Source organism: Tamandua tetradactyla, chromosome 17 (assembly GCF_023851605.1).
Source record: "Tamandua tetradactyla isolate mTamTet1 chromosome 17, mTamTet1.pri, whole genome shotgun sequence".
In the NCBI taxonomy this organism is placed as follows: Eukaryota; Metazoa; Chordata; class Mammalia; order Pilosa; family Myrmecophagidae; genus Tamandua; species Tamandua tetradactyla.
This window is the reverse complement of record NC_135343.1, coordinates 6,579,041-6,594,643: the sequence shown is the minus strand read 5'-3', so window position 1 is coordinate 6,594,643 and position 15,603 is coordinate 6,579,041. Positions and strand designations below refer to the sequence as shown.

Here is a 15,603-nt window from a genome sequence, read left to right as displayed (position 1 = left end):
GGGAACAAATGTTAAAATAAATTTAGTTTGAAATGCTAGTGGTAAATGAAAGCGAGTGGTAAGGGGTATGGTATGTATAATCTTTTTTCTCTATTATCATTTTCTTTCTTTTTCTGTTTTTTTATTTCTTTTTCTAAATCGATGCAAATGTTCTAAGAAATGATGAATATGCAGCTATGTGGTGATATTAAGAATTACTGATTGTATATGTAGAATGGAATGATATCTTAATGTTTTGTTAATTTTTTTAATTAAAAAATAAAAAAAAATTCAGGACATTTTAACTATGAAGTGGTGATCCAACATTTGAGTATGCATTATAAGGCAAGTGTTAATTTAGTGGGCGTACTGAAGATGACACCCCTTTCCTCCCTCGTAAGTGTGGACTTTGGCTGGTGAGGCAGAAATCCTTAAGGGGATTTTTTTTATTTCTAATGAGCCCTTTCCCAGAAAAATAAAGCTGTTTTGCAGTCCATTTATTTCTATAGAATAGAGATATACTATGATTTGTATTGCACATCTATATAGTGTGAAGTGCGGTGCATCGGTACAAAAAGCCATATACCGCATTTTTCTAAGATCCAAATTAGTTATTTCTCTAGTATGCTAATGTCTGACTTTGCAAACCTTCAGGCTGTTCACGCACATGACTTGATGAGAAGCAAGCAATTTTGTACTAAACATCCAAATTTTACCAGATAGTTTATGTAAGGGTACAAAATGTCATGACTGAGTGCTATCTAATAATTGGCTAATAAGCTATTTTGCATATCTGAAGAAAAAATTTTAACGAACTTCAGTTCTCATCAGAGGCAGGTTATTTAAATTTTAGTTGAGGGTTTTGTGTGTGTGTGCATGTTTCTGAGTTTCAGAAAAACTCCAAAACTTGCTGTATTTCAAAGTTCACAGTTAAGTCACTTCTCATGAGCCAAGATTTAATTTTTTCCAAACAAAAAAGTCATGATTTTTCTGGAAATAGGTCAGGGTTGCAAAATAGCCTTTTAATGAGCAAAATTAAATGAATCAAAAGCTTAGAGATTAAATTCCCATGACATTTATGGGTTTAAATAAATATGATGCAATAAGAGTTTCTTGAGTTTATCCAAATTCTGAACATGGGTAAGATTTAAGCAAAGCTAAATTAAATTAATGGCATGACCCACTCCATCTTCTTTTAATGGCTTTTAGCTAGAAAATCCTAGGATAATAAGCTGTTTCCATTAAAATTCTTGTTCTACTTAGAAGTGAGGATTCTAAAAGCCAAATAAAGTAGTTTCTTTTTCAGAAAAACTGTACACAAAGACATTTGAATTTATGCAAGAGTCAAAAAAAAGTTAATCCAGCTCACACAGACTTTCTGTTTAAAAAGAAGTTCATTTCTGGATCCTTTAGTTCAAAGAGTAAATGTTCCTATTTCACATAAAATATTTTGACTTACTTGTTTTTCAGGAACACAGTGATTGTGTGACTAACAAAACTCTGTTCTGATGCATTTATATAACTCTTTTTGCCTTCCAAAATTGTGTCCCCATTTTACAGAGCAGATGGAGGCACAGAGCTGTAGCAATGGGCCAGGAAAGGAACTTAAGTCTCTTGGCCTTTTGGAAAGGGCGTTGCTGCATACTGTCATCTCGGTCCTGGATAATGCTCATCTGTCCCCTTGGTTAAGTAGCCTCCCCCCCACCCCCACCCCCATAACCGGTTCATGCACACGTACCCTCCCAGAGCACTCATACCAAACTGCTGGCAGCCAGAGCCCATGGAATTCCAGCTCGATGAGTTTAATTTGGGGCTGTGAATGGTTTGGTGGTCTCCAAGGATTAGCTATGTCTACAAGGTTGAGATGTTTCTAGGAACTTTCCTTTCTCAGTGTGTGTTTTGGGGCGGGGGGGGGGCATGCTATCACGTCTACAGTCAACCATTGTTTATCTGGTACCACCTTTAATATAAAGGTCAGGCTTCCGACAGGCTGATATACATGTTGGCCCTTAAAACCTAACACCATCACCTGGTTTATTTATGGCTTACTTCCACCTTTTCCACACCTTTGATGATCCTTAGACGCATCTTGAAATGAAAATGTGCTTACTGATGAAAAGATGCATATATAACAAGGGACAGAGACTGCCTCCAGAGGAAATTGTACAAATTAGTCAATTTATTACAAAATCTCCACTCACAGAAAAGCACAAGAAAACTTTTATACTTTATATTTGGGAAAGGAACTGGTGTCTCAGATACAAAATAATTTACACATAATCCATACAATTTTATTTTATATAGAAATAGGTCATTATTACAACAGCTGTACAATTCACTACACTTTGTCTTATAATTACATAAAATCTTTTCTTTAAAAACATTTCAACATAACAAAACATACAAAAAAAGCAAAGTGCATTTTAAAAGGAAAATCCAATCCTCGGAATCCAAAGATACGTAGAAAGATGCAGCATTCTCACTCCGAGGGCCAGCATGCGGTGGGCTTCCTTGACTGAGCACCCCACAGGCCTGCTTGGCTGGCGGAACCTCTCCCTTCAGATCATTAGAGTTCCCAAGAGAATTCTGCAACAGCGGCTGCATGATTGTGCTTTGCTTTGAATCAGCCTTTGAAGTTGCAATTAATGAAGTAAACAGGAAATAGTCCAGTGTTACATATAGGGGAAAGAAAAAAAATAGAACCGTGAGGGGCAAAAGCCTAGTTCCAAGTGGACTCAGGCCAGAGTGCGGTCCTGCAGCTCAGCTGGGCTGCCTGCGGGGGGACTGCTGCTGTTACCCTGCTCTACAAGGGAGGTCAGGAGACATTATTTTTTAAAACAGAAAGTGCCTAAGTTATTTCCTCTGTGCAGCTGTGCAAATTAAAACAAAAACAACCATTTAAAAATGATGAAAAATAATCTCTTTATTCCCTCTCTCCAAAAGATCTCTGACCCAGTGTTTCTCAAACGCAAAGGAAAGGCGATCAGGAGAGTGGAGGCTCTCAGGGACAGGCCACCGTCTGCCTGAGTCACCCGGGTGCTCTAGGGAGAATGCAGTGAGAAGCGCTGTCTCCAAAGGTAAACTGAGTAACGACGCTACATGGGGAACTGGGCTCAGCTCTGAGTATGGCTGTAGAGTGTGCCTGGGCACGGAGGAGGCCAGGGAAGTAGGGCTGGTGCTCCCGAGTATTTCCCACCGAGCCAGCCGCCGCACGCTGGACATGGCCCCCATTGGGGAGCTCTGAAATGTATGCAGTGTGCCCAAAAGTGAAGGGTTTAGTTTCAACTCCTCTCCCCAACTCCTGGGGCCACCCGCCTGGTCCATTGATTAAAGCTGATTGTGCCCACCCCAGGTGCCAGGGCACTATCGGGGTGGCTGCTGGAGGCCTGATGACTCAGACAGGCTGCTGACCCTTCGCGATGGGTGCAGGGCCTGGGACTGTGGTGGGCGCAGAGGGGGATAGCCCAGGGTCCCTTGCTGTGGCGAGTAGGTGGGTAGAAGGAGCGAGTCCTGCTGTTCATTGTGCAAAGAGGTTGGTGTCTGTACCTGGAAAAAAAATGAGAAGGTGACTCCACAGAACCCTGGGGCAGTGGCACAGATGTGGTCAGGTTGTAGGATTCTTCCTCGGGTGGCTAGGGGGTCAGATGGGGAGAGGGGGCTCTGGGAGGGCCATGGGATGGGATGTGGGAAGACTAAGTTCTACCTGCTGCTGGGAGTCTAAGGATTTCCAGATGGGCAGAAATTCTGAAGTCCAGTTTTGCCAACACCGGGGGTTCCTACTGGTCCAGCAGAACTGGGGCTGAAGCTGTGGGAAATGGTTTCCTGAACATATGAAAATGATCCCCATGTAGCCTCTATCGTTTTGAATGATGAAACTGGGGCCAGTGCAGATAAGTGATAGGGTGGAATACAAATGTACACCTAGTCTGCGTACATTTCACTGATGGCCCCTGACCCCACTGCTACTTCCAAAGATGGCCCTCCAGCAGCACCTACTAGGAAACATCATTCCTTGAAGTTCTGAAGCCTCACTTTAGAACTTTTCATCTTATCTCCCATTATTCTCTTCCATAAACTTCAAGTAACCCAGACCACCCTCTGTCCTTGGAGTAGCCCCAGCCCCTTTGCTTGGGCTGCGCCTCTTGCAGGAGCACTGTCCCTGACTTCTGTCCACCCACCCTTCAGGTATTCACCCACCTTGAGCCATCCTCCTCAAGTCTCCTTCCTCCCTGTAGGCATCCCACTGGGTCCAGTGTTCAGTCTATACTAACCCCAGCCTTTCCTGTCCGCTCCCTCTGCAGGTCTTGCACTCAGCCAGCTCCTACTATATGATATCCCATGTCCCCTCCCTGGACTGGGAGGTCCTTTAGAGCAGCAAGGGTGCCTAAGAGCTGTTTGCATCTGGCACAGAAGAAGCAACTGCAAACGTGTTGGGGGCTACTGCCGAAGGCATGTGTGCAAGGCCTCTGATACTCTCCCACACCACCACCTTCCCCCTTCACCATTTTCAATCCCAAACCACGTCTGAGTCCTGTGAGCTGACAAGATCTGCAAGGCAGAAATCTTGCATTGCCACTATGCTTGGTTAAAGGAGATTTTAAGATTATTCCACAGATGGTTTGGCAACTTTGGTATGGAATGACATTCTAGAACTTCAAGGACAAGTCTTTCAATCTCTATCTCACTATGCTCAACATATCTGTCGCACAGTATTCTCCCATGGTTCAGGAGGTGTCCAGGCTTGGCAAGTGAGGCTGAAGGGAAAGCCATGCCTCAGCCCAGTGGTGGGGTGAACTCCAGGGAAGCAGCCCACAGGGTAGAGCCAGGGCCAGGGCAGGAAGGCAGGGAGCCCCTCTCACAGCTGCACAGACACGTCCATCCCTCTGACCCACCAGGCCAGTGGCCCTTACCCACCTTCCAGTGCATTTGGGACCTACTTGAAGTCACTTCTGCCTCGTAAGTAGTGGCCATATGTAAGTACACCCCAAATTCTCCTACAAAGCCCCAATTTCAGGGACCAATATGATATCCATTAAGGCAGCTGGATAAATCTTTAAATGTGATTTAATTTTATATTTGTATGAGACTGTGTATAAACACTCTGACAAGTCTGACAAACACTGTAATCAATGCCTGACTTTTGCTGTAAAAATATGGAAATATAAGATGCAGAATCTTGGACAGGCCATGGTGGCTCAGTGACAGAGTTCTTGCCTGCCATGCCAGAGACCTGAGTTTGATTCCTGGTGCCTGCCCATGTTAAAAAAAAAAAAAAAGATGCAGAATCTTGATTAAAAATTACTTTACAAATGAACCTTTTAAGTCCATAAACTTAAAGGTTTATGGTATAATCATTGATTCTTAATTTCTCACACCACATATCCTGACTTTGTAAGCCTGAGCTAAGCATTGAAAACAATCAGATACGACTTTTCTTGAGCTTATTTCTGCCCTGGGGAGTAGAGGCACCTTGGAAGCCAGCCAGGGTGGCAAGGCCTTTGGGGTGTGGCCCTGCCCACCTGGGCCCTCCTCGCGCTCTGGCTCCCACCTGCAGGTAGTGTGGTGGCTGCTGCTGGGTCTGTGCGATTGGCAGGGCTGACGGCTGGGTGGGGGCGAAGCCAGGGTGAAGCACCGCTTGTCCCATCAGCAGGATGGGGGTGCAGGCGCTGCTGCTGGACGTGTGCACGTCTGGATTTGGAAACACAGCTTGGCCCTGTGGATACCTGTTTGTTTTTGTACAAGAAGGAGAAAGTAGACCTTTAAGAAAGAAGAGCTGACAACAGGGGTCCATGAGCGAGGAGTGGGAGGACGCCTGCTAGGAAAGCTCTGGAAGGTTAGACAAGGATCAGAGTCTAGAGACACTGTAGAAAAGACCATTTCTGCATTGTAGTTTTAGAGATGTTATTTCTCTATTAGGGGTCATTTGTAGCAGGCATTGGGAGTTCCAAACTTCTTCTGAAGTGGCCTCTGAAGCACGGAAGGCAGACCCTGATACCATGGCACAGAAGAGGTGTGCCACTGCTAGTGGACATGGTGAGGGTATCAATTATTGGGTTGACCAAAAGTAGCAGTTAAGAGTTCCCAACATGAACAATTTCCTTTTTTTTTTTTTTTTTTGTCAAGTCCACTGCATCTTTAGCAACTCTGGAAAGGGATCTAACAAGAATCTTTGTTTCTGCTCATTTGGATCACTTAGGAAGAACAGGCACAAATAGCACCCCCAAACCCCTGCCAAATTGAGACTGTCAGAGAATCTCAGAAAAGGCACCCCACAGTATGCACACCCCTCACCCCACCATCCCATGACTTAAAAACTATCAGGGGCCAAGGTTACCCCAAATATCACCCAGAGGCAGTGGGGAGATCCCAGACAGGGTCATTAACAGGGTCTCTGCTGATTCAGGAAGCCAAGGGGGCCTGGAGTCAGATGGCCGCCAGCTCTGCCGCCTGCAGCATCTGGGTTTCACAAAGGTCACTTAACCTCTTTAGTCCTCGGTTGCTCATAATAAAAATGGAGAGCGTTCCTACATCACAGAGCTTTTACTGGGATTCAATGATGTGAAGTAATACAGAAACGCTGGCTGAAGGAGAACAGTGTGTGTGTGTGTGTGTGTGTGTGTGTGTGTGTGTGTGTGTGTGTTGGCTTCTAGGGGGGTGGCCCCAGGGGACTGCCTGGAGGACCTCTGGTGGAGGGCAAGCCAGCCCTGACCAGGGGACACAGCAAGCCCTTCCAAGGGGCTGTCCTGGTGAACATCTAACACAAATTAAAGTAGTACTCTAAGCAAAAAAAAGACCCCTGTGAGATATTTCTATTTCTGCCTCATTTTAAAGGGCTAGGAGCTGTTTTCTAGTAGCTTCTAAACTACCCACCCCCATGTCTCCAGTAACTTTTGTCCCTAGTAATTAAACAGCTGAGCAAAGCCACTTGTGGTCTGGGGGGTGGGCATAGGGGACATGGAAAACAAGTGGAAAGGGGCTGGGGAAATGAAGGAGAGAAGGCTATGTGCCTGGGATGGGAGGGGGCCGCACACTGGTGGGGTCTCAAAGTTCCATGGTTTAGTGCTAGAGCCATGAAGCTGTGAACTCAGGGTGCACCTGGGGGATCTGCTGCTGCATCTGATGGAGCTGGGGGAGGGCCCACAGGAGGGGGATGTGGCCACATCTACCAGGGCATGGCCCCAAGGGCAGAGGCTTTGAGACCCAAAAAGGAATCCAAAGATGAAGATAAACTGGGAGCACAATGACTTGTTTCAAAGTTGCACCTGCTCAACAGGCTTGGGGTGGGAAGTGGAGAAGGAGACATTTATCGAGAGGAGTTCTCTGGGAGGCTGTAGCTACCTGGACCTGTATGGGGTGCAAGGCTCACAGCCAAGACCTTGAGCCCAGGGTGATGCAAAGCCCAGGAAGCCTGGGGCATTCAGAGGCACTTCTCTGCTTCCTCCCTGCACACTGGGGCCACATACTTACTTGACTTGCCGTCCAGTTCTGGTGACCTCCGAGGGTGGCCTCGCATCACATGACCCGGGCATCATGGGCTGGATGGGCTGGCTCAGCAGCAACCTTGGAGCAGAGGAAGAGAAAAATGGGAAGCTTTTATTAGCACCTGAAATGTAGACTTGCGGACCTATGGCAACCAATGCCAGCCCAGCTAGGCACATCCCCGGCTGACCCAAATCTGTGTCCTCAGAGGATGGACACCACATGTCACCTCCTCTGGTCACTAGGACTTTCTGGGCTTAGGACCCTCTCCTGCCATTTCATTTAGCTGAGATACAGTGTGGAGGCTTTGGAACTAGAATGTCTGAGCTGTGCCTTCATCTATGGCAGAAAGGAGAGCTGAAACTAAAAATGTAAAACGAAACCTCAGTTTCCTTATAAGCAAAGCCAGTCTCCATACCTGAGCTGCCGATCATGGCTGAAGTCCGGGCTAGGCTGGCATGGACTGGCAGCCTGGGGGACAGAAGCAGGTGGGGTCAGGTTCAAAGATGGCGGGAGCACAGCCGCGGCGCTGCTGAACTGGGGAGTCAAGCTGCTCGCCAGATGGCTGCTTCCCTGCATGATCTGTGAGCTTCTCTGTGACTTGGGACTCTGGAGCAGTTAATGAGAAAGGTGAGCCTTAGACTCAACTCAGGCATCATCTCTCTGGGAAAACCTCCCACCACCTCCTTCTTCTACCAACCCTTGCCTTTCCTCTAACTCAGGGGCCTATCAAATACTTACTGAATTGGTTGATCTTATGACTGTCACCCCCCTTGACTTCTTTTGATTCCCTTGGACAAGGACAGTATCCAGCTCCTGGCAGCCAGGCAACTTTTTTTTTGTTGTCAGTGAACTGAACTACTTTCTTCTCAGCTCATTTTCCTACTGACACATGGACTCCTTACTGCTTCTCCAACTCACTAGGCTTACTCCTGCCTCAGGGCCTTTGCGTTTGCTGAATGCTCTCTCTGGAATGTTCTTACCCCTTCAGGTCTTTGCCCAAATGTTATCTTCTCAGTGAGGCCCTCTTGACCACCCTATTACAAGCTGCAGTCCACTGCCCGCCACCACCAGCATTCCCACATCACCACTTCATGTACTCTAGTGTTTACTGGTTTTTTTCCCACTTAGATCAGAGATTATTTTTTCCCCTCTCTTTTATTCACTGCTGTACTTTGGTACTTAGGATTTTGCCCCTGGTATGCAGTGAGTGCTTAGTACATATTTGCTGAAATAATAAACAAATGAGGGAATGGGCTTAGATTTACTTTGGACTTTCTATTCTGTCTATTCATATAGTTTTTGAATTCTTACAGCTTTTAGAAAATATGTGAACATCAGACAGTATAAATTCTGCTTCAGCTTTTTTCTTTTACCAAAACGTGTTAATTTTTTTGATGAACTTTAGGATCAAAAGGCTGCTTAACTTGGGGGCTTTACTTTTTACACTGTGAGTGTCTGGTACGTTTGTAACCACCTCCAACCCAGCTCAGGCACAGAGCTGAAACTTTCTGATGCAGGGTATCTTTAAAGCCAAGAGAGAGAAGAACTGAGGTGGACAGTAATAAAACACTGAGGGATGCCAGTACATCTCGGGTCTTTAAATCGAGTTAAAAAAAAAAGATAAAAGAAGAATTAAACCGAAAAGCACAGTTCCAATCCACTCCAGGTATGTAGGGGAATGGCTCAGTAGCTCTACAGCTGACAGAGGCTTCAGGTATCAAAGAAGTCCCGGCCTACTCTAATGGCAGAGATGGAATTTGGAGGAAGAGCCCATTTACCTGGTCGGATAGCACGCCTGACTCTCTAAGCAGGTGCTGGTTTGCAATTGGGGCAGAGGCAGTTTGGCCTGTGAGTTGAGGGCTTGATACCAGCTGTGGCCGGGACACTACAGCTGGCCTCTGCTGTAACTGCTGCTGAGCTTCAGGACGTTGGGTGCTGCCAAAGCTCAGGGATACAGCTGGCTGCTGCAGAAACATCTGGAAGCAAAACAAAAAGAAATGCCTTTGCTCCTTCTTTGAGTTTCCTGCCTATGTGAAGAGGTCATCTTTCTTGTTTTCTCTGATCTGTCAAGGAGTAATTCACTCAACCAGGAGGTACTGAGTACCTGTGATGAAGTAAGCTTGGGGCCAGGTACTGGAGAAACACTATTCTGCCTTCATGGAGACTGAGCTTTTTAATACTGTGAATTGAGCTTAGACCCAGCTGCTCTATAGAACATTTTATCCACTCGGATAGAGTCTAGGTTGGCTTATCTCCTTCTTGGTAGAAGGGGGAACACTACCTTGTGAGTACAAGGATTCAATGGGCAGACGTTGGCTGCTTTGTGGCACAGGCAGGAGGGCCAGGTCCTGGGTCAGGCCTGGAATCTCTGGCCAGTAACCATGGCCTGTACCCAGGTTGTGTTGGGAAGCTTCAACCCAGTTCTCCCAGCCTGCGATGGCAAGTCTGCACCCGTTAGTTAACTAGGTTAGTGGCTCTGCCATCCCCAGAAGGTTAATAAATACCGAGATAATGATGTAACATCAAAATCCATGTATTGTAATATTCTGTTTAAGAGTTTTATAATATGACAATCTTTGCATATTATGTTATTTAAGATGTTTTAAACCTTTAAGAGACTGTAATGTATAGCCTGGTGATTTTAATTGGTAAGGTTTAAGAATTTGATGAAGTCTGTAATATAATAAATGCTTGTGAGAACTCTGACTTCATTTATAAGTTTGATTTATTCAATTTAAAATAATCCCTAAGTGCTCCAAGTTTTACCTCTGAGGTTTAAAAGTTTGCCTTTTAGGTACTTGAAATACTTTAAAGATTCATGTATCATAACTCTGTAAAGTAATGACTTTTGAAGATAATTTTTTAATAATTTATTAAACTTATAAACTGATTTAACATAAGAAACAAGTAAAAGTATTGTTATTTTTAGGCCCAATTAATAGATAAATAAAACATCATTTATAAGATGACCTTAAAGGTTTAAGAAAAAACAATAGTTGCAATAATAATTTAAACTGAAGACCTGTAATTAGCTCTTTTAACAAAAGCTCCTCTTGGACATTAAATTTTTCAACCCACGTTATCTGTATCCTGATTATTGGCATGCAATGTTCCACTCCATTCCAGAGCTTTAGCTTTTGAGTTCTCCAAGAGGAAGGCACACTGGCATTTTAAACCCAATCCTTGAAGTTTTCAGTGCTGTACAACAGCATACCTAGTAGAGGAGAACAGAACTGACATGCCAACGTCTGCTGAATGACGAGGGGCTTTGGAAAGGCAGGTGTAGAACCATGCCCTGCAGGGACGTGGAGGAGACTCAGGTCGAAAGTCTAACTCACAGATGGGTCAAGCTGTGCACCAAAGGCCCAAGGCTGGTGGGTGACCACGCTGGGATATTCCAACCTGCTGCCTGTTCTGCCACATGTACTTGGTCTCCCCTCCTCTCCTGCCTTCCACCCCCACCCCCAACAGAGACTTCTGCAGTTTGAAATGAGGGCTCTTTGTCACTTTGGAAGTCAACTTCAGAAGTTAAGAAGAACTTTCTGGGTATTAACTGCCTCAAATCCAGTACCCACATGTTTGAGGAGCAGGGTTTTTTTCTGCAGTCTTGGTAGCTATCTATTATAATATGGCTTATTTAGGGCACAAAGAGTGGCATGCACTTCATCACATCGGTAAAAACCCAATACCAAACACACCGTTTTGGCAGGATGTCTTTTACCTTCTGATTAGAGTGCAAATAAATGCAACCTTTATAAGAGGCAAGATAATCTATCTTAAATCAGATACACCTTACTTCAAATTCCAATTCAACTACCAGTGGTGTGATGTTGGGCAGCTTTTATAACGTCTCAAGGCCTCAGTTTCCTCATGAATAAAACAGTGACATTAACAGCACATACCTCATAAAGGCTTAATGCATATAACAGTGACATTAACAGCATACTTCATAAAGGCTTAATGTATATAAAGTCCCTGACGACAAAGTAAGTGTCCAATTAAAAAAATGTTTAAATCTCAGATTCTAACATTTCTATTTAAATTTAAAAAGGTTTTTGCTCCTTTGCCTCATTAGGCATATAAATACTTCTTGATAAATAAATTGATGGAATAAATTAAAGAAAGAATAAATGAACCCTCTATTCAAAGAAGGGCAAATTATTCCTGTTTATGTTTTATTAGGTTGTGTTAGACCTGCTTTATCTGCTACTATGACCTATGAGTATACATTCTCTAAGGGTAGAAGCTTTCTCATATTTATCTTTGTTTTCCCACAGTTCCTAACTAAATACTTGGTTCATAATGGTTGTGCTGGTTTGAAAGGATGTATGTCCCCTAGAAAAGCCATGTTTTAATCTAAATCCCATTTCATAAAGGCAGAATAATCCCTATTCAGTACTGCATGCTCGAAACTGTAATTAGATCATCTCCCCGGAGATGTGATTTAATCAAGAGTGGTTGTTAAGCTGGATTAGGTGATGACATGTCGCCACCCATTTGGGTGGGTCTTAGTTTCTGAAGTCTTATAAAAGAGGAAACATTTTGGAGAATGAGAGATCTGAGAGAGAGCAGAGCAGAATGATATAGTCATGTGAAGCAGAGTCCACTAGCCAGCGAGCGACCTTTGGAGATGAAGAAGGAAAATGCCTCCCGGGGAGCTTCATGAAACAGGAAGCCAGGAGAGAAAGTTAGCACTTGATGCCATGCTCGCCATGTGCCCTTCCAGATGAGAGAGAAACTGTGACAGTGTTCACCATGTGCTTTCTCACTTGAGAGAGAAACCCTGAACTTCATTGGCCTTCTTTAACCAAGGTATCTTGCCCTGGATGCTTTTGATTGGACATTTCTATAGACTTGTTTTAACTGGGACATTTTCTCGGCCTTAGAACTGTAAACTAGCAACTTATTAAATTCCCCTTTTAAAAGCCATTCCGTTTCTGGTATACTGCATTCTGGCAGCTAGCAAACTAGAATAATGGTGCTGGGTGGATAGATGGATGGAACTGTAAACTAGCAAGTTACTAAATTTCCCTTTTAAAAGCCATTCCATTTCTGGTATACTGCATTCTAGCAGCTAGCAAACTAGAACAATGGTGCTGGGTGGATGGAAGGAAAGATGGATAAAAGGAAGGGTGGGTAGATGGATGGATGGAAGGAAGGACCAATCTAGGAACATGTTGTTTTCTGCTGCTACAGAGGTCCTCGTCGGCATGCTTTGAGGAGCCAGCAGAGGGAGCATATGTTCTTAAACAAATGGCAAGAAGGTGCCCAGCCTGCAGCCTACCACACCATTCCTAAGGGGTGACAGCCTTTCAGCAGAACCGCTCTCGCCCATGTAGTGCACTTCACAACCGTGTCTAGGGGTAAACAACAACCTCTCTGAAGGACCACTCCCTTGTGACCCAAGTTTTTTCAAAAAATTATGCTTAGCAAGCTTCACAAGCACACACAGCCTCAGCGAAAGTTCCAAACCATGAAGTAAAACAGAAAGACCCACCAAGTTCAGATAAAGGACTGGGTGCTGAGACACCCTGCTGTTCTGCTGTGCATGGCTTTTACACCTGTGTTTTATCGACAACAACGTACACCTTATGGCTTAAGGAGACAATTTCTGAAGAAGGTGCTGGGGTCAATTTTACAGAAAGCATGAGAAAAAACAGTTCCTTCATTCAAGTGGGACTAATTATCAGAGAAAAATACTTCTAATTTTCAAGAATAAACCAATCCTATGATGTGATTTTTCATTCTTATCTGCTTTTTTAAAAATTATCTACTTACTTTTAAAAATGCTTATTATGGAACATGTCAGAGGTACACAAAAGTAGAAAAATAGTATAATAAAGCTCCAAGAGTCATCATTTAACACTTATCAACTTTATCTACATTTTTGCATTCTTATCTAATCTAGTCCCCTACTTGTTTTTTGACCAGAGTGAGTTATACCTGTGTATTTTTATGCTTGTTAAGCAGGATTTTTATCGGGGGAGGGGGGGAGGTTAGTAAACATTTCACAATGTATTTCTTTAAGTCTTTCAACTTGCAAAAAAGAAAGAGGGTAGACAGCTGCCAGAAATGTTCTCTGGATTCACTTTCTATGGATTTCCATGTTCTCTGGAAAATTCCACTGCAAAGATCAGGTCTCAGGTTTAAATAGGGAAGGAATGCACCTAGGATAGGCTCAGGGCTTTATCTCCACTCCCATCCCATATGAAGCTCAGGCACTCTTGGGGTTAACAAACTGTAGTGGTCACGAGAAGGAAAAATAATTCCTCAAAACAAGGAGTGAAAAGATAAGTTTATGTCCCTTGTTATTTAAAAATTCAGCTTTAATGTTGAAAAGGTAGGAAATATAAAAGGAGGATGTTAATACACCCACCTTCCTTTTAAGTTTCTGTCTCAACTTTCCCCTTCCTGTTAGTATAAAACTTCCATGAAAGTAAATGGCAGTGAGTGAGTTCTGGGCTCCCCATCAGGCACTGGCTCAGGAAGGAACTATTACAGCTGGGTAAGAATACGTAAAAATGACTTTGACACTCTGACACTCCACTTCTTTCCATTTAAAATCTGCAGGCGTCTCCCTTGCCACTATCCTGGGTGTAGCTGAAGAGATGGGAGGAGGGAAGCGACACCAAGTAAGCTTCAGTATGTCTCAGGCCACCTCTGCACCTGTTTACACCTGCAAGCCTGGGTGGGCATGCAGCAAGGCTGCCAGGTGCCTGGCTCCCACTTTCTTTCCAGAAGGAGAATAGGAGCTCTGGGCAGAGAGGGTTGTGGAGGAGCAGGAAGAGTCTGGAAAGCCTGGGAGAGTGATTCTGGGGGCTCAGGAGGAGATGCTGAGAACCAGGAAGGCCAGTCTTGCCCCAAAACCTCCCCATCACCCGTCCCCCTCAGCAAGCAGCCTCTCGCCTCGCCTGTGGTGGGTGCCACTGTGTCGGGACGTTGTGTCCAGTGGAGGACCTGGTGGACAGTGCAGGGGTAGAAGGCAGCAGGGGACAGAGCTATGGCCACTCTCCCCGGGCATCACTCTCTGAAGGGGACATGAGCATCTCAGCGTCGTTGGGATAGACTCCAGTTGCAGCTGGAGCCAAGTTGACAACCAAAGTCCAGGTCAAAATAATGCCTTTTTTTTTTCCCCCTGAAGAAAAACAGTCCTGAACGGACATAGCTGATACTTGGTAAAAATAATTTATCCTTGAGAGAGAACCAATATATAAAGATTTTCCTCCAAAAGGAATCTCATAGAAGGATTCAGAGGAAGGCAATCTGAGGGTGTGAGTGAAGGCAGAGTGAAGGCGGACACCACGGTTCAACTGTGTGCCAAAGCAGGGTACAGGGGGCCAGGCCGGCCCCCGCCACTGTTCCCTGGGGGAGCAGCACAGATGGCGGTACTTCCACATCTCCCTTTCTCTGTGCTTCTGCTGAGAGGAGAGGTTGCTTCCATCTCCCTCCAGTGGGGCCAAGTTACCGGGAGCCAGGGTGGCGGGGGGCAGTAGGGCAGGTGGTCCCATGTGCCCAGAGAGCACAGGTGAGTAGAGAGGACCTCCCGGGGAGGGTGTGTTGGGCCCGAGGCAGGGGCAAGGAGGAGGGGGGTTAATTCCCTCTGCCCTTTGTCTATGAATAAAACAAAGTAAGTCGACTCATCAAGGCCACGTGCAGGGAGGCCTCGGAGGAAGTCTTGGATGGAGTGACCCCCCAGAGGGGCGGGAGCAGGGCCCAGGCAGGGGCCTGACCTGCAGGTGGGAGTCCTGGACCACGCAGAGCTGTTCCTGGATCTTGTGCAGCTCTTCCTGCTGCCACCGGATGTTGGCCTGCAGGACCCGCGTCCGCTGCTCCAGCTGGTCTTTGATGGTCTGGAACATGCTGAACTGTGCGGAAAACTGCAAGGTGGAGGCAAAACCAAAACACAAGCAGAAAAAAGCGTTATTCAGCTCTGCAGACAGATGTCTGTGGCTGTTTCAATCAGTCTTGCACACTTATTTCCAGTTCTGTAGTGCTCCTTCCCAACACTCCTGACGGCCCCTGGGTCAGGGAAGGGTCAGGGACAAGGGCTGGGCCTCCCAGGAGTCTCCTGGGTGAGCTCAGCTCAGGCCCATTGCTCAGAGCACGCCCTTCTGCCCGTGGGCCTAACGGACCCTATACGTT

General features: G+C 45.3%; 1 protein-coding gene across 7 annotated transcripts in view; it reads right to left on the bottom strand.

Moving 5' to 3' along the window:
* Positions 1 to 2,157: 2,157 nt before the first annotated feature.
* The window catches only part of NPAS2 (neuronal PAS domain protein 2), a 201,325-nt gene continuing 187,879 nt past the window's right edge, over positions 2,158 to 15,603 (bottom strand). For 4 of the 7 annotated variants that reach the window (XM_077133889.1, XM_077133891.1, XM_077133888.1 and 1 more), the window contains 7 exons: positions 15,192 to 15,338; positions 9,240 to 9,437; positions 7,877 to 8,067; positions 7,447 to 7,539; positions 5,528 to 5,702; positions 3,683 to 3,784; positions 2,158 to 3,525 (listed from right to left, as the gene is read on the bottom strand). In XM_077133889.1, the coding sequence (XP_076990004.1) occupies positions 3,343 to 3,525; positions 3,683 to 3,784; positions 5,528 to 5,702; positions 7,447 to 7,539; positions 7,877 to 8,067; positions 9,240 to 9,437; positions 15,192 to 15,338 (1,089 nt within the window). In that variant the 3' untranslated portion in view covers positions 2,158 to 3,342. Of the gene's footprint in view, positions 3,526 to 3,682; positions 3,802 to 5,527; positions 5,703 to 7,446; positions 7,540 to 7,876; positions 8,068 to 9,239; positions 9,438 to 15,191; positions 15,339 to 15,603 lie in introns of all 7 variants that reach the window. The other 3 variants (XM_077133893.1, XM_077133895.1, XM_077133892.1) reach the window with 3 other exon arrangements.